General features: G+C 43.2%; 1 protein-coding gene across 4 annotated transcripts in view; it reads right to left on the bottom strand.

Moving 5' to 3' along the window:
• Positions 1-2,318: 2,318 nt before the first annotated feature.
• WAPL (WAPL cohesin release factor) overlaps positions 2,319-26,130 on the bottom strand; it is a 42,079-nt gene continuing 18,267 nt past the window's right edge. For all 4 annotated transcript variants that reach the window (XM_034435374.3, XM_034435372.3, XM_034435373.3 and 1 more), the window contains 14 exons: positions 24,058-24,207; positions 23,761-23,897; positions 20,525-20,636; positions 18,821-19,045; positions 18,253-18,364; positions 17,992-18,089; positions 16,315-16,391; positions 14,659-14,834; positions 13,274-13,389; positions 12,675-12,836; positions 8,934-9,141; positions 7,779-7,867; positions 5,972-6,067; positions 2,319-4,827 (listed from right to left, as the gene is read on the bottom strand). In XM_034435374.3, the coding sequence (XP_034291265.1) occupies positions 4,762-4,827; positions 5,972-6,067; positions 7,779-7,867; positions 8,934-9,141; positions 12,675-12,836; positions 13,274-13,389; positions 14,659-14,834; positions 16,315-16,391; positions 17,992-18,089; positions 18,253-18,364; positions 18,821-19,045; positions 20,525-20,636; positions 23,761-23,897; positions 24,058-24,207 (1,824 nt within the window). In that variant the 3' untranslated portion in view covers positions 2,319-4,761. The remainder of the gene's footprint in view (positions 4,828-5,971; positions 6,068-7,778; positions 7,868-8,933; positions 9,142-12,674; positions 12,837-13,273; positions 13,390-14,658; positions 14,835-16,314; positions 16,392-17,991; positions 18,090-18,252; positions 18,365-18,820; positions 19,046-20,524; positions 20,637-23,760; positions 23,898-24,057; positions 24,208-26,130) is intronic.

The following is a 26,130-nucleotide window of genomic DNA, read 5'->3' as shown; positions in this document are numbered from 1 at the left end:
CAAAAAGGTTAGCCATCACTGTTCTATATGCTGCAAATATAACACACATTTGAGTGTTAAAAAACAGACCAACACCAATACGTTTTGGATTAGCAGGTCATCTAAGGGGTAAATAATGTGTGATCCAAGGCAACATTTAATACTTCAGTAGCTTCTAGAGCGAAGTTCCCCAACCTTTCCGGCTTTGTGGACGGGATGGTTCCATGCAAGTGGCAGGCAAGCGTGCGTGTGCAGTTCTTTTTGCGCAAGCGGCAGGCACACCAATCGAGCTGCATGCGCACACTCGCCCACTGCTCACACAAGTGGGCATCTGTGCGCTCCTGTGCTTGCACGACCCGGTTTTGAACAGCACAAGGCCCGGTAGCAGGCTGTGATCCGGGATTGAATAGAATAACAGAGTCGGAAGGGATCTTGGAGGTCTTCTATTCAACCCTACACCACTTCAGACAAATGGTTATCCAACATCTTCTTAAAAACTTCCAGTGTTGGAGCATTCACAACTTCTGGAGGCAACTTATTCCACTGATTAACTGTTCTGTCAGGAAATTTCTCCTTAAGTTGCTTCTCTCCTTGATTAGTTTCCGTTCATTGCTTCATGTCTTGCCTTCAGGTGCTTTGGAGATGTTGTGGCCTGCCAGCAGCCTGCGCGGATTGTGGCTGATCCAGACGACGAGGAGGCTGGTGTGGTGTCGCTCCAGCAGCCTGTGCAGCTGGCGCTTGAGTCGGACAGTGAGGAGGCTGAAGAGGAAGTGGTGCCAGAGGCAGAAACTCAGCCAGGGCCTTCAGAACCTCCAGAGGCTCCTTCAAGTGAAGAGAGTGAAATGGAGGAGCCTCTTCTCAATGCTCGAGCACGCAGGGCTGCCAAAAGGCAGGAGTGGCTACTCAGGAGGTCTCCTTGAGAGTAAGGCTTGGGGTTCATTGGCCACTCCCCCAGCCTATTTAAGTTCGCACACAGATAGCAAATGTTGCTGGAAACAACAGTTTGGTCCTACGCAGAGCATTTTGAGAGTGAGTTTTTTGTTACAACTTGGTTTCTGGGCTGATTGCCAACCCTTGTCGGACTTTGTTTAATCTCTGTAATTCATAGCAGGGTGATAAGCACATTTGTGGTTAAAGCCTGCATTTTGAAAGGGCTGTTTGTATTAAACCGAGTTTTTGGAGCTGTGTGTGTGTGCTACACTTCTTGGGACCCGTAGCTGAGGCAGAACAGGAGAAGAGCTTGACTGCCTCTTCTTTGTGGCAGCCCCTGAGGTTGGGGACCCCTGTTCTAGAGCTTGCAATGCATCTTCCATTACACAGTGGGGACCGAGCACCATGGCAAAAACTCTGAAGGAGATGGGTGAGTCCTACAGGAGAGGGAAATGACAGCATCTTTTCAAACACCTGAAGGGATGTTGCTCAGCTCTCCTTTTCCAGAGCGAATACAGGTAGTCCTTGACTTACAACCACAATGGAACCCAAAGTTCCTGTTCTTAAGTGAGCTTTGCCCCATTTTACAACCTTGCTTGCCACATTTGTTAAGTGAACCACTGCAGCTGTTAATACCATGGTTGTTAAATGATTCTGGTTTCCCCATTGACGATCCTTGTCAGAAGGATCACACAACAGGATCACACGGCCCCAGGATAGTGCAACCGTCATAAATATGAACCCGTCGCCAAGCATCCCAATTTTGATCACGTGACCACGGGGATGCTACAACCGCCATAAATGTGAAAAACAGTTAAGTTTTTTTTCAATGACACTGCAACTTCGAACGATCCCTAAATGAACTGTTGTAAGTCAAGGACTACCTGGTAATGAACTTGAGGACAGAACCCAGCTGCACCTTAGGAAAAACGTCCTAGCAGCGAGAGCAACTTGCTATTTGAAGCAATGATCTGGCGATCATTCTGGCTGAGATGGGCATCAGATATACTGTACCTTAGGGCGGGGTTCTCCCACCTTGGCAACTTTACGACTTGTGGACTTCAACTCCCAGAATTCCTCAGCCAGCAAAGCTTTGCTGGCTGAGGAATTCTGGGAGTTGAAGTCCACAAGTCGTAAAGTTGCCAAGGTGAGAGACCCCTGGCTTAGGGAACTGACTCCACAGCCCAATTTTATGATTTTTAACTTAGGGAGTTAAATCCCTGTGGTGCCTAATTTATGCTCTGGAGTTTAGCCTAAGAGAGGAAACCATCATATTGTAGCGTGGCACTTATTTTCCGCATGAAGACTAGAGAAAATTCAGATGGTAGCCATGCTTACTTTCCCTTTCAGGTTGAAATGTGGCAGGCAAGACTCTCCAGTGTCAAGAAACTGTGCTCACTACGTGTGGGTTTATGTATTGAAAGTAGCAATTTTTATTTCGAGTTAAAATTATTTACAAAAACCAAAAGACATACTTCATGAAACTGGTACAAACTATTATTCCTGCCGTTGGCTTTTTGCTCCAAAGATCACAGCTGAGAAATACTGTATAAAATAAAAATAGGATTGGATTCAGAAAAGTACTCTTCTACGGTTCTAGTTTCCAATTGCGCTTATTTACACATATATTTACAGTGGGAAAAAAAAAGTTTTATTTTAAAAACTTTTCAATTTGAAGGTTGGCCTCAAGTACCCATTGAAATGCAGAGTTTGATGAGGGTTTTAAACAAGAAAATACACTGCAGCTCCACAGGGGGCGTTTCCCTTGACCCTTAAACCCCCCCCCCCCCCAAGACCATCTGCATCCATTCAGTGCCTGTTAATTAAAAACTGTCAACACAAGACTTTAATCAATTCCCATTCAGGTCATTACCAGTGTAACAGAGAAGGGTGGGTCCTGATTCCCCCAGAATTGCATTTAATCGTCCTTTGCCATGGCGCACGCACAAAAAGCCTAACTTAAAAGCTACATGAAATCAAACTCAAACTGGAAGCCGTTTTTGCTCTACAAACTAAAAATGCCAAAAAAAAAAAAATATCCAGAAAAAAATCCTGCATCGCAAAAATAATTTACAAGTTCAGCTTTATTCGGTTGTTTCTCCCTTGTCCTTCACCCAAGGGCAAACACACAGCCTCAGCCGTCTTTTCTAAGTTACACTGGTACGTTTTTGGGGACGGAAGGGGGTGCCTGGTTTTCTTTAAAGTGGTGAGAACGTGTTTTTTTTTTCTTTAAAAAAAAGAAGAGGATAAGCTTTTGTTTCTAATCACTTACTTCCATACTGAATTCCCAACAATCTGCATTATCAAAAATAGGAAGACATAGAAGGCAGCCACTGTGTGTAAAAAAATGTACAGCTTGCACTGATACAAAAGCACGTTTGTAATTTTATACATGGAGATAACAAGATCTAAAAAGCAGGTTAGATTTTTTGTTATTTCTCCCTTCCCTCATTATACATAGAACTTAATTTTTTTTTTTTATGGCTTCAAGTTTTACAAATTCAAAGTAAGATGATGCAACTACCTAACACAGGTAATGTGAAAAGTGTCGGTGACACACACGTCCCCGAGAAACTTTTGTGAAGATTCAAGACCAGCTTAATAAAAGTCATGAGCAATTCCGTCGGGACGATGAGTGCAAGAGAGTCCCTAATGTTCAAAAACACAACGGAATGAAACAAGAAAGTATTTTGCAGGGATCTTTGTTCCACAAAAGTCTCAACACAATCCTTTGCTGTGAACTAGACTCTACACTGAACAAAATTTTTGCTATATTCAGCTATTTAAGGCTTTGTATTGTATGCGTTTTACCTGCTCAAAACTCAAACTATAGAAAGATTACCTTATCTGGAAAGATTTATCCGCCGGATGGTTTTAGCTCCATGTTTCTTTGAAACAAACTGACAGCATTTAAGAAGTTTTTGCTTACTCCAAAGTGTAAACTACCCTGGATTGAAAATGGTTTCACACTAACCTTTAGCAGGGCATGTTTTACTGCATTTTTAAAAAAATATAGATATAGACACCGGCCGGGAGGGGATCTTTTTCTCTCTGCATGCCTCTCTGAGCTCTGACGTGATACGGTCCATCAGTTTACAGTACTTAGGCCACAATAATTGCAAAAACTGAGAAGTAGCTTCCAACAACTCAATTTTCAATCAAAGCAGTATAAAAAATAAACTATCCGAGCCTCAACCTCTTTGGATTCCAACACATTTTTAAATATAGACAGTAGTTAAGATCGCAAAAAGTATTTAAAAAAATCTTTCTATGTCTTTTTTTTTTTTAAATCGTTTTGGAATAATCTCTTTCAAAAAACAAGAGCAAATTAAACTCAAATCAGAGCTAACGCTGCTGCCCAGAGCATTTTTATTTGAATTTTTTTTTTCCTCGATACCTCAGTAGCTAAAGCTGCCTTCGCCCCTGGCTGGCATGAAAAGAAGAACAGTGGCTCAACAGTAAACAGCAGTTGCCTTACCCGCAGTACGTTATTTTTTTTTTTCCCCTTCGAAGGTTGTCACAAAAAAGCCAGACAAATAAAGAGGGTGGATAAAACTTTGCCAAATACATGGAAATACTGCGCTGAGTTAACTAGAAAACATTGTGAGTTCTCTCGGTCCCCAGATCTTTTCCTTCTCTCGTTTTTGATAAATTTGCAGATTGAAGCGGTAGCGGTCCTTCGGAAAATGCCAGATGTGGTGGGGAGACCAGGTAGCCTTAAAAATCCAAAGAGAAAATGAGACTTGGGGAATGCTCTTGACGCATCCCCCGAGCACGCCGGTCGCCACCTCCTCTGCTTTTTCTAAGAGAAAAAGCCCCCTCCTCCGAGTGCCTGTGGCCCAACGGGGGTAACTAGCAGTGTTCCAAGTATTCAATCACTCGAGAGATCGACTTCTGGCCTGTGGTTCCAACTGCGCACTGGGTGAGCAAGGAGACAAAAACAGGGATAAATGTTAAAGATGGCGTCCTTCCTTTTGAGGGACGCCAGAGCGTTTCGTTTTTCTGCTGACCACCTGCGCCAGTCTGGCCAAGGCCTGGTAGTGTTCTGGAAGTAATGCTTCTTACTCCTTACTCCTAACGGAAAAGCACTGTTAGGTGCCATTTGAAAGAAACTCGCCATGTTCCAGATCTCTCCAGAACATCCTATTCCCCTAACCGGTAGAGCAGGGGTATAAAACTCAAGACGGATCCAGCCTGCAGGGTGCTTAGATCTGGCCCGCGAGGACGCCCTGGAAGCAGTTGAAGGACCGGCCTGCAGTCTGCCAGCGAAAACGGAGCTTGTGAGGGCTGTCCGCGGCTGTCCTGGGCTCTGTTTTCAGCTGCAACGGCCTCCTGCAGCAAAAATGGAGCCTGGGAGGGCCTCCATTTTCACTGGCAGAGGGCTACAGGATGTCGAGCTGGCCATGCCCACCCTGGCCACGCCCACTCCAAGGTCAAACACAACGGCCCCCAAGGAAATGGAGTTTGACACCCCTGTGGAAGAATGCTCTCTGGCTGTGCCTAATTCCCAAAGCTGATGTTTAATATGAGGGAGGTAGTCCTCAACGTATGACCACAACTGAGCCCCAACATTTCCACTGCTAAGCAAGACATTTGCTAAGTGAATTTTGCCCCATTTTTACGACCTTTCTTGCCACCGTTGTTAAGTGAATCGCTGCAGTGGTTAAGTTAGTAAAACGGTTTGTTAAGTGAATCCGGCTTCCCCGTTGACTTTGATTGCCAAAATGTTGCCAAAGGCGATCACATGACCCCGGGATACTGCGACGGTCATAAATATGAGTCCATTGGCAAGCATCTGAATTTTGATCACGTGACCGAGGGGATGTCGCAACAATTGGGTGAAAAATGGTCATAATTCACTTTTTTCAGGGCCATTGTAACTTTGAGTGGTTGCTAAATGAACTGTTGTTACGGGCTGCCTGTATGTGGTGAACCTCTAGCCGAGATCAGCTAGAAATCTGCCTGGCCTTATGCTGCAAAAGATAATAATAATAATAATTCAAACAAGCCTACTGAAGCTAGTCAGGCAATAAATAATTAGAATCACCGAAGATCTACTTACAGTAAGGTTCATGAAACTAAGAAACTTTTTGAGCATTTCAGTCATGATTGAGAAGTCCCCGTCGGGTAAGTATGTCCTTACAGTAGTCACATTGATCTAAGGAAATAAATTTTGCGTCAGGACATTTCCAAGCTTGTAGGAAAAATATTTTGCAAAACATGACACTGGAAGAAATAAATAAGTGTCCGCGCATTGATCCACACTGCCTCAAAACGCAGGACCGATGTCCAAATATCAATCTGCATATCTTTAATAAGGAGCCTGGGTGGCGCAGCAGACTAATGCTACTGTTAAAGGTAGTATTTAGCTTCCAGCTGCCTGCAATTACTGCGAGTTCAATTCTCACCTGGCTCAAGGTTGACTCAGCCTTCCATCCTTTCTAAGGTAGGTAAAATGAGGACCCGGTTTGTGGGGGCAATAAGCTGACTTTGTATAAAGTATATACAAAAGTATGAAGGCTGTTGCTTAACGCATTGTAAGCCGCCCTGAGTCTCCGGAGAAGGGCGGCATATAAATCAAAATCAAAATAAAAATAAAAAAAACTGGATGCCATAAAGTTTCCCAGCCACTCTTGGATATCCCCCCTCCTTTTGTATACAGATTGCCTAAGTCAGCAGTCTTAGCATTTCAAAAAAGGTTGGAAGCTATCACTGCTCTTGAGAAAGACAACCACTCTCCTTTCCACCTCCACTCTTTCCACGGGCCGCGAAAATAAGAAAATAAATAAGGGAATGTAAGTGCTGTGAAGCCTTTCCCAAAAGCTTTGCCATTTTAACGTTTTCTCTGGCTGCGAATGAACCCAATGACTAAGCATTGTTCCAATTGAGACTGCGCTCATCAGAGAAAAGCACTTGTTCAAACAGCGGTGCCTTTGTTGTGTCAGACTAAAGAACCCAGACGTAATATCAAATATTTTATTCCTTCATTTGCTTGGGCTGGGATTCCCAGCCTGCCAGCAGACATTGCCATGAACAAGATCGGGGGGGGAGGGGGGGGGATGGAGGCCAGCCACAGTCCCCAGCCCTAAACGATGACATAAATTTGGCAGCACACGAGACAACTGGGAGTGAGGAAATGTAGGTCCACATGTCGGCGTTCATTTCCTTAAGATGTTTTAATTCTGGAATCCCCCTGCCCAAACACATTTAGCCCTGCTCACTGGCAATGACGACATTAAGGGGCCTTGGGCAGCTGCAGATTTTTCAAAAGTGCAGTTCGTGTGCTGAACAACTCCCCCACCCCACCCCCCCACCTCCCTGCCCTTGAATTAACAAGGTTGATCTTGCATTGTACACACTAAGAGGAGAAATTAGCTTGGGGATCTTCCAGCAGCCAGAGCAAACAATACAGAACACGAGACAGCCTCAAGTGTGTTTTGTAAACACTTTAGAAGCGCTATTAGACTATAAACACAGCCACAACCGGAGAAAAGCACACTTCGGGTAGCTTTTCTCTACCTACGGAATCTCAGCCCTGTTTCAGACTGTATATAACCCACTTCCCCTGCTTCAAGCAAATCCACTCTTTCCAGCCATCTAAGGGCTATGCAGTTATGCAGTGGCCACCTAATGAGAAGGAAGGACTCACTGGAGAAGAGCCTAATGCTGGGAAAGACTGAGGGCAAAAGAAGAAGGGGATAACAGAGAACGAGGTGGCTGGATGGAGTCACTGAAGCAGTTGGCGTGAGCTTAAATGGACTCCAGAGGATGGTAGAGGACAGGAAGGCCTGGAGGAACGTTGTCCGTGGGCTCGCGATGGGTCGGACACGACTTCGCAACTAACAACAAGAAGTGGTGAATTTCCTTACTGGACTCTCCTGGCAGAGGCAACCTAGCAGCAGTGCTGTGTAAGAGGCCACAATGCAGTCTTCCATGTGCTTTCCGGCATGTTGAAGGGCTGTAAACAAACAAGAAGGTTTTATACCAATAGGCTCCTTTTGCATTCTACACAACTTTCCTGATTTTTTTCCCACCACGGAGAAATACCGAGCAATCCCAAAGAGGAACAAAGCAGCAGTTTCTCCCCGATCAGCTCGACTCTGAAACTCACTGGCTCAACTCCTGATTTACCGGAACCCAATCCTGACCCCAAGGACAATCATTAACCCATTCTTTCCTCAATAAATACATTATAAGGTTCAACAGACACATTCGGCGCTCAAAAAACAAAAAAAAAAACCCCACACCAATCAAATTAATTGCAGTTAGGTGTGAGAAGACACCAGGGAAAATATTGCAAAAAATTGATATGAAGGAGTGAGAGAAGGAAAAGAAATAGAAATTTAAAAGAAACCAGATACCGGATACCAACAGGCAAGATTAAACTTCCTTTTATCAAACAAGACACGACGTTGCAGCTGGAGAAGAGCTCTGTCAGTTCATGGGAGCAAAAAAACCCCAAGGGATCTGGTAGCCCCCCCCCCCCCCTTCCAACTAATCTGTTTTAATCTGTGTTTCGGCCAAAATATTTAATAATTTTAAGGGACTTTTAACGTTTGTATTGTCTGTATTTTATCTTGGCTGTTCACCACCCTGAGTCCTTCGGGAGTAGGGCGGTATAGAAATGTGATTAATAAATAAATAAACAAACAAACAAAATCAGTACTACTGGCAAAGGCTTTTATACCTCTTAATAATATGTATTAGTCAGAAAACGGGCCACCAGATTCTTTCCAATAGTGTCAGAAACAAGGATTTCCAGGAAAGAGGCTCTTCAAACTTGGCAGCTTTAAGACTTGTGGACTTCAATTCCCAGAATTCTCCAGCCAGCTATGCTGGCTGGAGAATTCTGGGAGTTGAAGTCCACAAGTCTTAAAGCTGCCATGTTTGGGGACCCCTGCCTTAAGCAAAGAGATTTTTAAAAAATGAGAAAATAGCCAGGATGGTCAAGAATCACACACTATCCTGGCTCTTTTAAGTGCCTATTTCATGGGCTGCCCTCTTGTCCAGCCACTGCCACCCACCTTTATTAAGATCCAGCTCTTCTTCTTCTTCTTCTTTCTTCTCTTTCTCCTCAGCGTTCTCTGGCTTTTCCGTGGAGACCCACTGAATCTCCCCGCTGGTCTCCTGCCACTCCCCACTCTGGTCATGCTGTGCGGTGGGAGCCTCTTTAATCAGCTCGTCGGTCTGGCTCTCGGCCAATTGTGCTGCTCTCTCTCTCTCCAGGAACAACTGAGAAGACAAAAACCAACCATGGTTGAGTCAGAAAAGTCAACCACACTACATTAACTCACCGGCACTGCCCAACGTCTCAACCGCCCTCTTCACTGCAGCTCCCCTTTTTACTCAGCATTTCACAATATACTTGTTGTAGCCTGTCGGCTGCCGGCCTCTCCGACAGCCGAATCAGAGGAGGAAGAGGAGGCGTGTAAGTCAGGGTCAGCATCAAGGCAACCTGAGAGCTCCGAGGGGGAAGAGGGAATGGAGCTGGCAGAGAGAGAGAAAGAGAGGCGGAGCCTGGACTGTCCGTCAGCCCTCAGCTGGAGAGTCAACAGCCCCCAGGTCTGGAGGTGGCTGATGAGGAAGTGGAGGAACAGCTGGGTCCAGTGCCTGACACGCGAATGCACAGAAGGCAGAGGAGAGGAGAGCAGTGGGAATCTATAGGCCGGTCCTTGGGATGGAAGAGCCACTGCTGCTAGCGAAGCCCCACCCTAGCTCTGGGGATAAAAGGCAGGGGACGGAGATGAATAGATGTGGCAGACAACTAATCATCTCCCTGCTGGACAGACTTGTTAGCCTGCTGTGAGAGAGATAAAACTTTTTGCGTTTTGCGGGGTTGTGGGCGCTCCTAATAAAGGAATCATTGCTTCAACTTCAGAGGGTTTGTCATGTTTGGGGAGCCGAGTAAGAACAATACTATAATTCTACATTGTAAGCCGCCCTGAGTCTCCGGAGAAGGGCGGCATATAAATCAAAATAAAAAAAAAAAAATTCATGCATCCTGTTAAGAGCTTTGGGATTCAGCCCAATGGTAATTTCAATTCTAGTGTAGAAAGTCTGTGCAAAAACAATACTCTGATGTGATTGAAATCAGTGGTGGGTTGCTACCGGTTCGGGTGAACCAGTAGTGGCGGTGGCGGGAGGCTCCGCCCACCCGCCCGGACGCTTCTGCAGATGGTGGTAAACAAAGTGGGGTTGTGTCAAGCCAGGCCAAGACTTTGGGGCAGGTAGTGAATTCAGAGCTGCTGAGAGTAGGGCTAGGGTTAGGGAAGAGGCCTTAAGCTACTTATCCTGTCCAGATTTGCTTCATCTGAAAGGCAGGGCAACCAAATCACTTCAGGCTTTCATTCTGTTGATTCTGGGCTGATTTGCAAAGATTCAGCAGACCCTCTAAAACAGGTGCATCCAATTTTGGCAACTTTAAGGCCTGTGGACTTCAATTCCCAGAATTCCCCCAACCAGGCAGCTGAAGAATTCTGGGAGTTGAAGTCCATAAGTCTTGAAGTTGCCAACCTTCAACACCCCTGCTCTAGAACCTTCCCAAATGAAGCCGAAATCTGAGGTTTTGCACACTTCTGTGAATGTGTCGAGGAAATGGGAGCAAAGCAGGGATGAGTCTCCTTATATACCCGTTGTTCTGTTTGGAAGATTGTCAGGATAAAACGGAGCTTCACTTCCATGCCAGATACTTCACCACAAGGGTGGCTGGGAGAAACCTTTAAGGCTTTGTAATATCTGGCTGACATTAGAAATAATATTTCTGAGAAAAATTGCCAAGGAGAGGTGATAAGAGGGAAGTTTTGATTTCTGCCCCAATAACCTGAACCGGGCACAGCTGTTTTCCCTCCTGCTCTTTGCAGCCAGGAAAAACATTCTCCCTGTGTGAGAAGAGACAGGAGTCAACCAGCTCCTGTATAACTCTAGCTCACAACCCAACCTGGAGTACATAAAAGAAACTATTTGGACTGCAGGGCAATGGTTTTCAAGGACTGGCTATATTCCCTCTTCTGTGCAATTTGAGGGGATGATAATTTCAGGCAAAGGGTTAAATGCTGAATTGTGTCCTGCTATGAATGCCTGGTTCCTGCAGTTTAACTCTTCAAAAAGCTGGGCCTCACCCACCGAACCTGTGTGACGTGTTTTTATCAGCCCTTTTCTATCATCACAGGGGCAGGCACAGAACTGGTTGAAATAAATGAACAGAAATTGTCGTGTTCTGCTGAGATTGCGCTTTAGCTTCCCCGGCAGGTCTACAATTGATGGACTGCGCCAGCAAAGCAGGTTATACGTGTTCTTCACCTTCAGGCTTGTGCGCTCGAATCGGCTGACAGCCTGCCTTCCTGCCTTTCGCCAGTGCTGTTTTGCTGAGATCGGCAAAATGAAGAGGGAGCAGCAGCCCACAATCCCAGAATGGAGGTTCCCACGGAAGAGTCTACTCCTCCCAGAAGGCAGAGGGGTGAGGCTGTTCCCTCCCCCAGGAGGGGATCCTCCCAGCTTTTATTTCTGGGCAGGGGGTACGTGAACCATCCTTCGCCACAATTCTTACTTTTAAGAACTTATGTGGCTCATGTGAGTCTTAAGGCAGGCTTGTCCCAAAGGTGCTATTTCAAGAGGTAATTGGACTTCCTGTTTTTTCTTGAAGATGTTTTGCTTGTCATCCAAGAGGCTTCTTCAGAGCTGAGGAAGCTTCTTGGCTGAGAAGCGAAACATCTTCAAGGAAAACCAAAAAGTCCAGTTGCCTCTTGAAAAGGCACTTTTGGGACAACCGTGACCTGGATGACTGAGAGTCTCCATGGACATTAAGGCAGGCTTGTCAATAAAGGTAACATAAAGGCTGACATTTTACCTTGGAGTAGATTTATCATTATTATTTTTTTTAATGAAAAGATCCTTTGTGGTGGGCCTGAAAGAGAGGGATATACCCGAAGACTTAGCAAAATCTATGCGCAAGAGGTAGCTGAATGTCAGCTCCTGGTGGAGATATGAAATTTATTACTTATTTGCTATAGCTTGCATCCCACTCACTCCAAAATGGCTCTGGGCATCTCAGATTGCGCAACAGAAAACATTCAATGAGAATCAGAACCTAACCAATAGCCCCTAATTGCACCAACCAATGGGAGTTGGTCAATCATCAATGTCCCCAAATGCTTTCCCGCTTTCCCAGTAGCTCTAAAAGTAAAGGTAAAGGTTCCCCTCGCACATATGTGCTAGTCGTTCCCGACTCTAGGGGGCGGTGATCATCTCCGTTTCAAAGCCAAAGAGCCAGCGCTGTCCGAAGACGTCTCCGTGGTCATGTGGCCGGCATGACTCAACTCCAAAGGTGCACGGAACGCTATTACCTTCCCACCAAAGGTAGTCTCTATTTTTCCTACTTGCATTTTTTACCTGCTTTCGAACTGCTAGGTTGGCAGAAGCTGGGACAAGTAACGGGAGCTCACCCCGTTACGCGGCATTAGGGATCTGAACCCTGAACTGCCGACCTTTCGATCGACAAGCTCAGCGTCTTAGCCAGTGAGCCACCATGTCCCTATAGCTCTACATGACTTCTGTTTAGCCCCCAGGAACCCGTTCCTGGATGGGCTTCAGGCACCAGAGATCAGTGCACCGATTCCAGGCAAGCGAGAGATAGAAAGAAAGGGTGATAAAGGAGAAGAATCAATCCTGTCTGCCTCCTCTGTGAATGGGCAGTTTTCAGTAACACCCACCCACCCTGAATTATCACCAAGCTGCACATATTTTGGATGAAAAAAGATGGGATTCACCTGTACTAAAGCCTGAACAGCTGCCATTTGTCCAGATGTGCTTAAACTCTCATCAGATTCTCCCAAGCAGAAGGAATCGAAGGAACACGATGTTTCCATATTCACAAGGCAATGTCTGTTTCTTGCGCTGTATTCAACCAGATTGATCAAAAGACCCAAACCCTTAAGATTAAAAGAAAAAAAAAAGAGGGAAGAAGGATTACAAAAATGCCGTGGTTATTCCTAACTTAGACATTGAGTGTTCAAATGGACCAGACAGTTGTAAGGAACTTTTCTGACAGGTAGATGTATATCTTGGTAATCTTGACTACTGAATTCACATTATAGATTTATAGATGTTTGTATCGCTGATCATGGTCCTTCTGCTTTGCAAATGATTGGGTCCCAAGCCTCCAAGCAGCTTGAAAGTTAAACCAGAACCTTTTCCTGCACTGAGGCAAAAAACCCCACAAAAGGCTATGAAAATCTTTCAGTGCTGGATGGGACCAAACTGGCCTCAGCAGAATCTTAAAAAAGAAAAGGCTGCAATGCAACCACAGAAACAGTTTATTGATTTATTTTCAAAAGACACTTGGGTAGAGACGAGGTTTTCGACTTACCAGAACCCGAATATCAAATCTCTGTTCTTGAGGTAGGAATTTTGGAACTTGAAGCACACAGTTCAGAGCAGTGCCAATGAGGCCCTCTTGCTCCCCGGTCTTGGTGCTGCCCCACTCTGCGAACATTAATAGTGGAGAGAAACTGATGAGTCTGTTTTATAACCAGAAACATTCCTAAATTCTTATCCGAGTCACTCTTTTCATTCAGAGGTGGCTGTTGTAGGGAAAATATGAGGAGGGAGTATTATGTGTGTTTGCCTCCTTGACTTACTAATAGCAATAGCACTTAGACTTATATACCACTTCATAGTTCTTTTACAGCCCTCTCTAAGCGGTTTACAGAGTCAGCATATTACCTCCAACAATCTGTGTCCTCATTTTATCAACCTCGGAAGGATGGAAGGCTGAGTCAACCTGGAGCTATTCAGAATCAAACTCCTGGAGTGAGCAGCGAGTTACCCTGCATTCTAATCATTGTGCCACCATGGCTCTTTTAGTAATAAAGTTACTAATAAAGGCGGGGTAAAAATCTAACAAATAAATGTTATTTGTCCATTGTCCATTTCGTCCCTATAGATGAAGACTTTGCTCTTAACAAAACATCAGTTCTTCTTCGGAGCATCTCCTTGTCCGCTAGGTCAAGACTACAAACTAAAATTTTATTTTTGTGACAAACAATGCTGCCGCTAACAAGTGGGTGAAGCTGAATATAAGACACGGATAGGTCCAGAAGGGTTAAAAGGACCATCAAGGCTAACGGGATTCAACTGAGGGACCACCTCACATTCAACCCAGACAGGCCTTTGTCTAAATTTTTTTCTTCCTCTGATGCCTGAATGGCATTTGACCTGTTGATCCCCAAAGAATCTACTTTCATGGATTACTTTACATCACATCACCCAGCAAACCACCCCCGCCCCCCAAAATACTTCTGCCATTCAAGCTATGTCCTAAGCCAGTGGTCTGCAACCTTAAACACTCAAAGAGCCATTTGGACCCATTTCCCACAGAAAAGAAAACACCGGGAGCCACAAAACCCTTCCCGTGCCTGACTATTTCTCGAGCAGCCACAAAACTAGCTTATGTAGTTGAATTAAACGTTCTGTTTTCTTCTGAAACTTTTCTCTTCTTGGATTCATCCATGGTTGGCCTAACGGGGCTTGAAAAGCTCAATAAATCATGTGCTGGCGGGTGTCGCACATTGGCAGTTGTGATGCATATTTTGAGTGACAGGGAGCCACAGCAGAGGGGTGAAAGAGTCACATGCGGCTCCAGAGCCGCAGGTTGCTGACCCCTGTCCTAAGGACATGTTCTCTAGAGAGAACCAATTGTCTGCGCCACCAGTTGCTTTTTTCTATGCTTCCTTACACAAGTGAGTTACTTACCATTATCGTTTGTCAAATTGAGTAAGACACCAATGATGGCTCTCATACAGTCTTCTACTGCCTTACCCACGTGGTTGGTTACATTCTGGTAAGGCAGTGGCTTACTGTCTGCAAGACAGATGGTGTCTTCTGCCCGGTTGTATCTCTGGATTAGCTCCTCACAGTGCTGTAATGCTCTGAAAGATTCAGAAGTCGAGAAGGCACAACCCAAATTATCCCTGCATCTCATGCCTTAAAGGAATGTTTCCAACAACAAGTTCTGACTGGAAATTGAATGTCATCTATCATGTCGCCCTAATACAGTGAGCTACAGCAATGACTGCTACACAATCTTAGGACCCACATTATTAGCATAGCTGCCAGCATTACCTTTGAAAAAGCCGCTGTTATATGTATATAACTGTATATATCATATTTTTCAGAGTATAAGGCACACTTTTTCCCTCCTAAAAGGGAAAATTTAGGTGTGTCTTATATACCGAATGTAGCCCCGCCCACCCACTGGCCCCCATCCTTTGGCCTCTGCCTCCCAGCAGTGACCTCCTTGCAAGCAAACAGCAAGAAAAAGCAGCTCCTTTCAGCTTCAGCACAGCCTAATTAGCACAAATTGATCCCAACTCTCAGCTGATTTGCTCTCAGCTGTTTTGTGCAGGGCTCTGCTGCTTGCTGCAAGGGGGTAAATTGCCGGAGCGGATTTTTTTTTTCCTTGTGCTAATCAAGCTATGCTGAAAACGAAAATGAAAGTAAAGCAGGCTGTTTGCTGTTTGCCGCAAGGAGGCAGAGGGAGATTTCTTTTTCTTCTTTTCCTCACCAAAAAAGGTAGGTGCGTCTTATACTCCGAAAAATACGGTAGCTGTCTATAGAACAAGCAGTGAGACAGAGGAAAGAAAAATCTGGAATCTTAGCTCCTTCATGCGCCCACTGCTTGCTCCAGGTCCAGCACAGTATGGAGCATCACTTAAGAGGTGCGTAAGATTTTCTCTCTAACCACAAAGAAGGAATCTAGTCTTTTTTTTTTTGCAGAGGTTTCATTACTGAAATTAGTTTGAGTGCACATCTTCAAGAATACAATCAAAGAGCCCAAGGACCCCACAGTTCAATCCTGAGCTGTAATTATTCTCCTTTATTGGTATATGAATCAGTCTAAACATCTATGGTGCAAATAGGAAAAATGCAGATAAAAAGGAGAAATGTGTAAATTATTTCCAACAAATTCTTCTCGTCAGAATTCATAAATTACATTTAACAATTTATGAGACGAATGAGAAGGTTTCTATCTTTTGTTACTTCTTGATGGCTCTTATTAAATCCTACACACCACTTTCCAATACACGGAATCAAAGGTTGAGATTCATTTACTGAAAAAAGGGATTCTCTAAAGATTAAAAATGTTTGTGTAAGGTCAACAAACTTGTCCCAAACATTCTTATAAAAATTATTATCAAAATAATTACAGTCAATAAATACAAATATAATAGCACGCTGTCACCAAAAAACCCAGCTCACTTTTCACTTTTTCTCTGTAAATTCAGAGAAGCCAGCACAGAAAAGCTTCAAGGCGTAAAACTTTCAAAGTTTAAATATCCACTGAGCCAAGTCGATGGAGTCTTTTAAATAATTGTTATACCATTAAAATAAATATGATTTAGAACTTACTTAGCTGAAGAGACGATGAGCTGTGAATCCTTATATGCTATTAAGTAGCTCTGATTCTCCGGATTGTGAACTGTTACCTGGGGAAAAAAAATAAACTGTCAAAAGACTAACTCCTTAAGTCTTTCTTAAATGAGTAATGCTTGTATTTTGGCAACATCCAGCAGCCTAACTTGTAAACAGAAAGTGACCAAGCTCTAATCCAGTGTTTGAACTGCACAATAACAAATGGTGAAGATTAATATATTTTTTTAATGTACTGGAAATTTAGGATTACAAAAACAACATGGGAGGCAGAAACATGGGGTCTGCCTCTTGAGGCCACAGAGGTCCTTTAAGTCAGTGCTTCCCAACCGTGCCAACTTTAAAATGGATGGACTCCAACTCCCAGAATTTCCCAGAATGCTGCAAGTGAACAAGGTTGAGAAGTAAAGGTTGCTTTAAGTGAAAGAGTAAGGACCTGGTTTAGGCTCTTTCTGTTGTGGCTCCGTTGCCTGAGCCTGGGCTATCGACAGATGCAGACTCTGAGAGTGAGGGAGAGGAGTTGGCAAGGCCTCCCTCTCCAGGACCCTCCTCTCTGGCAATGCCTCCAGAGGACACCAAAGGCCAAGAGATAGGCTCAGAGCCAAGCACATCCCCGCAGCCACAGGTGGACAGCGACGAAGGAGATAAGTGCTGGCTGGACCCTCGGCAGAGGCGCAGGGAGAAGCGTGCACAGCAGAGGGGAAGGCGTGCCAGAGATTAGCTGAGTCACTGGACCACACCCCACAGGGTATAAATGTGGGTGTGGTGGCCGGTTCAGTTTGTGAAAAACTAGAAATAATCCATGATCTCTGCGTTACTGGACTTCTGCCTGCCTTGTTGGATTGCATTTGGACTAATCCTTGTATTGCGGAAACTTTGCCTGCTTTATTGGAATGCTTGCAGTCTAATCTTTGTTTTGTGTGAGTAAAGTCTGAATTGGCAGCTAGCCACTGGGTTGCTGCCAGCTTTATCTTCAAAGATTTTGTCGTGTGGCTTATTAACTCCGGGCCGTCTGTGGGCGTGCATGTGTGGGACGGGGACAGAACACTTTCTGGGATGCCGACTGTGTCTGTACCTGCATGGGGATCACTAAATAAGTCAGCCTTCCACTAGCAATTGCAAAACCGACGTGAGCCAGAATCACTTCAAGCTGCCATCATTCTTGTCAATCATCTCCATTTAATGACCCCATAATCTCTTGCGGTGTGGAGTCTGGGCAACTGAACTGGAGCTGAGTGTTTACTGGCTGGATGCCCTTCCCGTCGCCAGTTGGGAGTTATATTCAGCTGATGTATTCTCATCGTGCCCAGAAAGGGAAATATCTGCCTCTACCTAGGATCAAACTCAGAGCCTTCTGATTGTGAGGCGAGAGTTCCACCTCTGGGCCACCGCACCACTCGCCATCATTCTTATCAATGTTACTTATTATTTATTATTTTTCGGCAGACCCACTCAAACACCTTCCCCCCTCAAAAAAACCCTGAAACCAAAAGCTCTGTCAACACAGACAACTTCAGAAAGCAGAACCAAATGTCTTCCCTCAAGCCGCAACGAAGCAAATAAGGCAAACCCCAGCCCATAAACGAGGCATCACGTATACCACTTTCTCCTTATTCTGGTTCAACATCCATTTTCTTCAGGATATTTCATACTTACACTTTCCAAGACCCGTAAACATCTTTCTGCTCCCCAGAGTGAAGCCACCAATTTCTCTTCATTCTCGTCGCTGCTTAAATGATCCACGCACTCTTTAACTGAGAAACAAAAGACGGGTATGATTATTAAGCTGGTAAGACATTTTGTAAGATTTTTATTATTATTTTTTTACTTTCCCGAAACGGCGTTAAGATATTCATCAACAGATTGTTATACGTTCCAGTTATAAAACTTAAGTACCTTTTAAGACAAAATTAATACCTTTATCTACAATATGGTCAAGACCTCCCAGAAGTCGCAGCTCTTCTTTAAACCAGTCACCTGCCCGCTTTGAAGTGAGAGAGAGAAGGGTCTCCATTGCCAAATGACCGGTCTAGAAAACACACAAGTGAAATCTGTATATAATTACAGCCAAAAGGCAAAATCCTCCCACAAAATAGAACCACTGGCAAACTTATATATGTTTCGTGGCAGATTCCCTCCAATGTGTGATCAATGAGCCACGGTGGCGCAGTGGTTAGAGTGCAGTACTGCAGGCTACTTCTGCTGATCACCGGCTGCCAGCAGTTTGGCAGATCGAATCTCACCAGGCTCAAGGTTGACTCAGCCTTCTGTCCTTCCCAGGTGGTTAAAATGAGGACCCAGATTGTTAGGGGAAAGAGGCTGACTCTGTAAACCGCTTAGAGAGGGCCGTAAAGCACTATGAAGTGGTATATAAGTCTCAGTGCTACTGCTATGTTGAATAAAAATGCACCGTATATAACTGTAACTGCTGTTTCTCTGCATTTTCCATATGATTTTTTAAAAAAGAGGTAAACTTAGTGCTCACCGTTATGTTTTCAAGATCCAGGTGTTTATTATGAACAGTTTCACAGAGTCTTCGGATTTTTTCCTTGATTTTGTTCATGTCTTTTTCGTTAAGCAACTTGGAGGAGGAATCCTGCTCGAGCTCCAGAAGTCGGATCATTAAATCTAAGCTGGCTCTGTCTAGATCCATGTTTAAGCGATCTCTGCTCAAGATATACATTAAAGCTGCTGTACAAAGCGACAAGTTCTTCGGCAAAAAGAAAGAGAAAAGAACAGAAAAAAGGTTCCTTTGAGTAGGAGAACGTTGAGACTAGGTTGGTTGTTTCAAGTCGTTTTTAGAAGAGCCAGATGGGGTTAGCAGGGTCATGAATTCACAATTCTAAATGAAAGCTAGCTAGATTTTCCTGACTAGGGAATTTTATTATTGTTCTATTTTACTTAAAATACATTTCCCTTAGAATACACATCTATTCACTTGAAATAAGTAACTTCTCCTTAATGTTTAGCAACAGCAATCAAAGCCAATTTCATGTACATATTTGCATGTATGTGCGCACGGTGTCTATTCTTGCATATATTTGGTACAAAGACTTCTGTACAAAGATTGTGAGAAAATTATCCCAAAAATCTATACCACAGATATTCTTATGCTCAATTTAATGCGGAGACATTACTTCTGGAGCATGCAGCGCATACTCAAAGTGTTCCTCTCCTTCAAAAATTCAAATCAAGCTGTTCAACAGCGCCGTGCCCAACCTTTCTACTTCGCATGGCCCCGAATTCAAAACAATTTGTCGTTCTGACAAATTGGACGTTTCGATCGGCTCTGGACCTTTGAAACACTTCCAGTATGATCAAAAACACCCTGCTTCCCATGCCAAACAGATGTTTCATGCTCAAAGCCACGGTTCCGGACTGGAGACCAGGCATTCAGAATTCAGAGTGGCACCAATCCTTTGTGCGCTGGCAGGGTTTCCATATTGCTAGCAGACTGATTCTTTCAAGAGAGAAGCCACCCATGATATATAAACAGTTTCAAAACTGTTACTATGGAATGCGACTGTGCTGTCCTTGGTAAAGACAAAGCCTGGCACTTCCTTGTGGAGGAAATATTCTCATTTCCTGCTTTACTAAAAAAAAAAAAATGTTTTTTAAAGATTCAATATTGCTGAGCACATTGTAAGCCGCCCTGAGTCTCCGGAGAAGGGCGGCATATAAATCAAATTAAAAATTAAAAAATTAAAATTAAAAAATTAAAAGGCCCCCATCCTATTGGTATTCCGAAGGACACGTTAGCAAGAGTGATAGATACAACCCTTTTTGTTGTTATTGTTCCTACCTGGATTTGTTTTCTCTGCCATCTTTATTTCTTTGTGTTCTTTTTGTGTTTGTACATTTGTGTGTGTGTGTGTGTTGCTTTTTTCTTAAATGTTTTTAACAATTCTTCAATTGTTTCTAGGAGTTGGGCAGCATATAAATTTAACACATTATTATTATTATTACTACATCGTGTGTTAAACACAGGAAATCCCGCGAACGGTACCTTCACAAGTATTTTAAAGAGTGGCGACATCAGCAGCAGAAATGGACAGAAAGTAAACTAAAAACTGCATTTTTAGTTTATGGTTCCTAATCTTTTAATACATGCAAAAAACATTTTCCTTAGAACAGTAGTCAACTGAAAAAACAGTTCTGAACTACAGCGAACGATGTGAGGCAGACGTACCTGGTGGTGCTGTGAGTCATCCAGTGTTTTGAAGACCATCGCAACCATTCCATGTGCTCTCAAATGCATTCGGAAACTGGGCATGGCGCACTTGGTCGCCAGACTGATAACACTAAAATGAATGAATGAATGAATGAAGCAAGATTTAATGAGAATTGAGCAAATAGAAAAAGCAGATCGATGCCAGATCAAAGAGAGCTGTTTATGCAAAAGAGAAACAGTAATATACTGTTGACCCATCAGAAATTTTTTTAAAAATATACATATTTTTATTAGAGTCTGCAAGGCAGAATGCTATGAAACCACTTATATAAATCCTTATGAAGGATTCTGCAAAACTGGTTGCATAGTCAATAGTAACATTTTGGTCGTAATAAATATACTAGCCTAATCAAATGAGACCACACTCTGTAAATTACTTTTTTTTTGTTTCTCTTTAATCATAGTTAACATGCTCTCAATGACTTTGGAGGGGAAACGTAGGACTTCATCATGACACAGAGATGTTTATCTCTGTTTATAGCTAAAAACAGATGAATTCTGCCTAGTTACCTACAGGCAGATTCAATACTGAGTCAAATTGTATGCATTCTGTGCCTTTAAAAAAATCAGTAAAATTAGCTGCATTACAAATTGAGGTTAAAATTACTCAGAATTGATGCAGTCATTTAAGGAAGGTAAAATTACTGAACAAATACACTAATCCTTTACGAAACATGAGGTGTTTCTTTTCAATCTCATATTTCATACAAATGTGTTTTTTTCGACAGAAAACCTATCAGAAACAGAACTACAGCTCTCGCTTTCAAGCAAGAAAAATGAAGTCATTTCATTTTGAAGAACTGCTAGCTTTTTTTCTGCTAAACATCAGGAAAAAAAGCATTCTTCAAGCACACACATTAATACTGCTAGCTGGATTTCATCTTTGGAATAGAAAAATAAATGCCTCAAATATTGTTAAAACAGTGTTCAAAATCAGTGAGTATTATGAAAGGCGAATGTGCATATTGCTTAGTCTTTGGGTTTTCTCAGTTGGTTTCAAAGTATCTTGGATTTGACATTCTCATGCTCTTTCAAATGTTTTATCACTAAAATACACATTGCAAGAAAAGAAACACAGTTTTTCTTCTACAATTTGCCCATAAAACGTAAAAGGTAACCAACTGCACTAGAATGGTGTAAAAGAAAAAAACTCATTTTTTTTTCTGCAAGGACGATCCACCAATAACTTCTCCCAGTAATTTCAACTCTGCTAACCTTGAAATTAGCAGAATCTTTAGTCAAATGCATCTTTTAGGAAGCGGTGTGACGAGAACCGCAAATCTTGCCACCCAACTCCATCCTTACCACACATTCCTATGGCCAGGATTAGCTACAGACATCCAACTGCCCTCTTTTAGTAAGCTAGAAGTAAACCAGGCATGAGACAGCAAACACAAATGGATAGCTATCACATATCCTGGATGTTCCTAAAAATATGTTGGGGCTCCAACTTGCCATTTTCAGCTATCATGGTCTTTGGCAATACCAAATTCTGGAAATTACACTTCCAGTTTACCTGGATGTGGCCAGACTGTAAAACACCATCCAAGCTGTAGCCAGCTTGCTTAACAAAGCTTGGAAGCCATTAGCCTACTATTCTCCCATGCACAATTCTTACACTCCATCGATTTCCCTTCTTCTTTTATCCCCCAATGTCGAGTGGAGCTCAGAGGCTCCCAAATAGACATCAGCAAGATCACAAGAATCTCCAAAGGGGGCCTTGTGCTCAATGAGCCAATCAAATCAGGGGCTGTAAAGCAGCAGGGGAATCCTGACAATCACACATAGGCTAATTGCACACCCATCACAAGTAGTTAAAAAGAATACAAGGAAGACAGAAGAGCCCTCTGGAAATGGTCATCACTGCTTCTTTAGTGCATGGGAGAATGTCAGCTTCAGTGAAGCAAGTTCCTTACGCAAGACGTGCACACAAACCGAACTCACCTATCATGCTTGCGTTAACCACGGTTGATTTAACAAGCCCTGGTGTCTAGCTTCAGCCATCCAACTAAGCCAACGGCAATCAACTATATGATGGCTTAGCAAGATTTGTCCACTGAGCCGCATCTTAACACTGTATCAGCTTACTCTCTGAATGAACTGGAGCATGGGAGATTTTCAGAGGCATCACTTTGTGTCAAGTCACTCATAAAAGTCCACCTTATCATGAGGATAAGGTTCCTCTGGAATTAGATCACTCTTAAGAGCTGGAAAGCAGAGAGGAAACTGAACAGAAAGAACAGTCTTTCTCTCTGCCACAGTGTCCGCTGCTGTTGTAAACCGTGTTTCTTGCAATGTGACTTGCAATGGAGACGAGTGACAATCTATATAATATAATTGTTACTGACTTTCAGCCCAATTAGGGTGACTCTGTGGCTTGGGATGAAAAGAAGACACACTGGGGCCTTTCTTGACATTTATAAGATCATGACTCACAACTCTGGAGGGTCGCCCCAGAGTGGCACATTCAAAACAGCAGGGCGAGAGCAAGCCACACCAGACAATTAGAAATACAAGAAAGGAGCTGCTACATGAAGTAGGTCAGAAAGACGGAAGATCTGTTGCCTTTCCTGGTCTCCATGCAAAGTGGTGGCTTGACTCTGTCTAAGAATAGAGCCAGGTACCCCCAGAAGTGGGGGTTCACAGGCGTTCGGGAGAACCTCTAGCTAAGATTCTTTGTAGTTCGGAGAACCCCCAAATCCCACCCCTGGCTGGACCCACCCACCCCTCCCCTCCCCTCCCAGGAGTCCCCACGCGGCACGTTTTGGATGTAGGTAAGTGCAGGGCATGCACAGAGGCTCGGGGAGAGCAAAAAAAAACTCCTGAAAGTTCAGGAAGGCTGGAAACGGGCCTCCAGAGGGCCTTCGGAGCTTGGGAAAGCCATTTTCGTCCCCCCCCCCCACCGTGATGCAGAAGGCTGACTAGGCCACGCCCACGTCCACCTAGCAACTGGCCAGAAAAGCCCTTGCTAAAATTTTTGAAGCCCACCCCTGGGTACGCCTCTTAATTAAAACAAGTTTGATGTAGCATCAGTAAGACTTTTGCACCACGGCACCAATATAAAACTTCTCACTGTCTCAAAGTTGCCAGTTTCAAATTAACAAACAGCTTCCTTCCTGTTCTCACCTCCTGGTGCCACCATGCAACCATCTACGAAGGTTAAGGAAGAAACTATCCAAAGATAAATATCTTACCTAAGGCAACGGGTGTTTAGGGGCTGATTGCTCTTCAGTCCACTTAATAAATACTCAATATCATCCGTGAACTCTTGGTTTTCTCCAAATTCTACCACATCATTGAAGTGTTTCACGTGTTGTACGACAGTGTATAACTGGAAAACAAGCAAACAATACGTGATCAGAAATTAAATCGCTGGTTGGGTTTGCTCATTTTTAAAAGAGGCTTCTCAGCTTCTCAACGGGATATAGCTCAGATGTTTACCTTAAAAAAAGGGTATCATGGAAAAATAGTATGTGAGTTGTTCCACTTACTTCTTTGTCTTCTTTCCTACATTTCAAGGCAGTTACTATCTCCTGATAGGGCTGGGTTGGTAGAGTCACAGTTTTTATCACTTTGGGAGGTGGTGCTGGAGCTTTGAATACCCCATCGTCTTTAGGAACTGCCTCTTTTGAAGACCTTGCCTGTTAATTAAAAACATGGATGTTCAAGTACAAGATGGGAAATGTTTCTCCTTTCCACAACTTTAGAACCGTGATGACAAACCTATGGCACGCGTGCCACAGGTGGCAAGCAGTGCCCTCTCTCAGTGACGCGAGCTGTCGCCCCAATTCAGCTCCACCAAGCATGCACGCATGCCTCCCGCCGGCCAGCTGGTTGTCAGGTCTCTGCAGCGCATGCGGCCGCGGTGCACGGGGGGGCGCGCACACACATTGCATTTGGGGGGTTTGGCCACGCGCTTTGGGCACTCGGTCTGGAAAAGTTTAGCCATCACTGCTAGAAGATGTAAAACTAACCCTTCAAAGATGCCAATGCAACATAAATGAGATAATGTTATGTTTTTAAACTGTTTATTCTGAAAAGGTTCTAGTGAGCAACTGAAACAAATGTACATTTTTTCCCATCCGAAGTAATGAAGTCATAATCTCCAATTACGCCATTCTATATATCTCAATTCAGAGGAAAGTCCCAGCCCAATGGTCCAAACCGTCTAAGAAACCTGCACTGCCAATCTTTCCAAAAGAAATTATACTCTTTTTTGCACTTTCTTATTTTTGGCCTTTAAATTGAGGGGGTAAAATTAATGTTTTATTCCAGTAGTATTCCAAAATTTATTTATGCTTTAATACAATCTTAGCAATTTTATGCTAAACTGAGGAATTCTGAGAGTTGAAGTCCACACGTCTTAAAATTGCCAAGGTTTAAATCCTGCTTTAAGAGGTATTCCAATATTAATCCTAAATATATATTTCCTTCAGTTTGACAATTTATTGAAGAATTTTATATAGGAAAAGAGGCTGCTAAGGATTTCATTGGTTCAGATTTACATTTTGAGGATGTTGGTTTTATTTACCAGATTTTCAAAAATATTACTGGGCTTATCTTTGGCCATATATATGTAGAATGAAAATTTAATAGAATATCATCTATTCTCAGCTTCATTGGAAGGTTTTTATTTATCTCTAATAGGGTCTTTGAAAATGTTTTGGTCAATATATAATAAAAAGGTGATTCATTTCTGGGACAAACACATTTAAGCTCTGGTGGGTTGCAGATTGGATTTTGATATCATAGGTCATAAATATTTTACACTATGGAAGAATTCTTTAAAAACTGGAAGCAGAACATTCTATTGGAAACTGTGAGAGGAGTCAGAATAGTTAGTTTAAATCAATTACTTGGATGGATGGGTACGGATGGATGGGTACCAGATGGATGGATGGGTACCGAGCAGCATTTTTTCTTGCTGATAGGTATTACAGAAGGGGTGTATACTGATTTGCTTCACATAATTATGATTTTCAAATTTGTGACTGGCACAAATTGGTCCGGGGGAAAAAAACGATTTAAAAAAATCTCAAAAAAGAGATATACTTGAAATACATGTTATAACTGGAAGGAAAGAGTTTAGCTACTCTTTTTATTCTAAGAGACCAAGTAATGTTATGTTTAAAAAGAAACCATCTGAAAAACAAAATTTACATTTTCTGTGGGGAAGGAACACATTTTTTTATGAGTAACAAATATTAATTTACCATAGGGAAAAGGTCTATTCCTTTGTTTCCTACAGGAATTCCTTTGACTTCATTTAAAAAAAAAAAAATCATAGCCTTGCCGAAATTTTCTGCAATTTAGGTAGAGGGTAGTATTCAACATGGATTACTACCCACTTCTTCCTTTGGTTTTGGCTAACCTTTTCCTGCTGTTCTATTGAGAGTTTTGTGCCTATGCGATCCAGCCGACCAAGAACATTTGAGTGGGTTTTTTTCATTCCAAACGTGAATCAAAGCACATTTTCTGCTTTGTGTGCCTTCCTATCTGATCCAAAAATGCTCTTCTTCAGGATGACGGGGATATTTATAAAACCTGACATGGCAATGGGATAA

The sequence above is a fragment of the Pantherophis guttatus genome, chromosome 6, assembly GCF_059756535.1.
Source record: "Pantherophis guttatus breed Tessera chromosome 6, ASM5975653v1, whole genome shotgun sequence".
Classification (NCBI taxonomy): Eukaryota; Metazoa; Chordata; class Lepidosauria; order Squamata; family Colubridae; genus Pantherophis; species Pantherophis guttatus.
The sequence above is the reverse complement of the archived record's forward strand: the minus strand, read 5'-3'. Positions and strand labels throughout refer to the sequence as shown.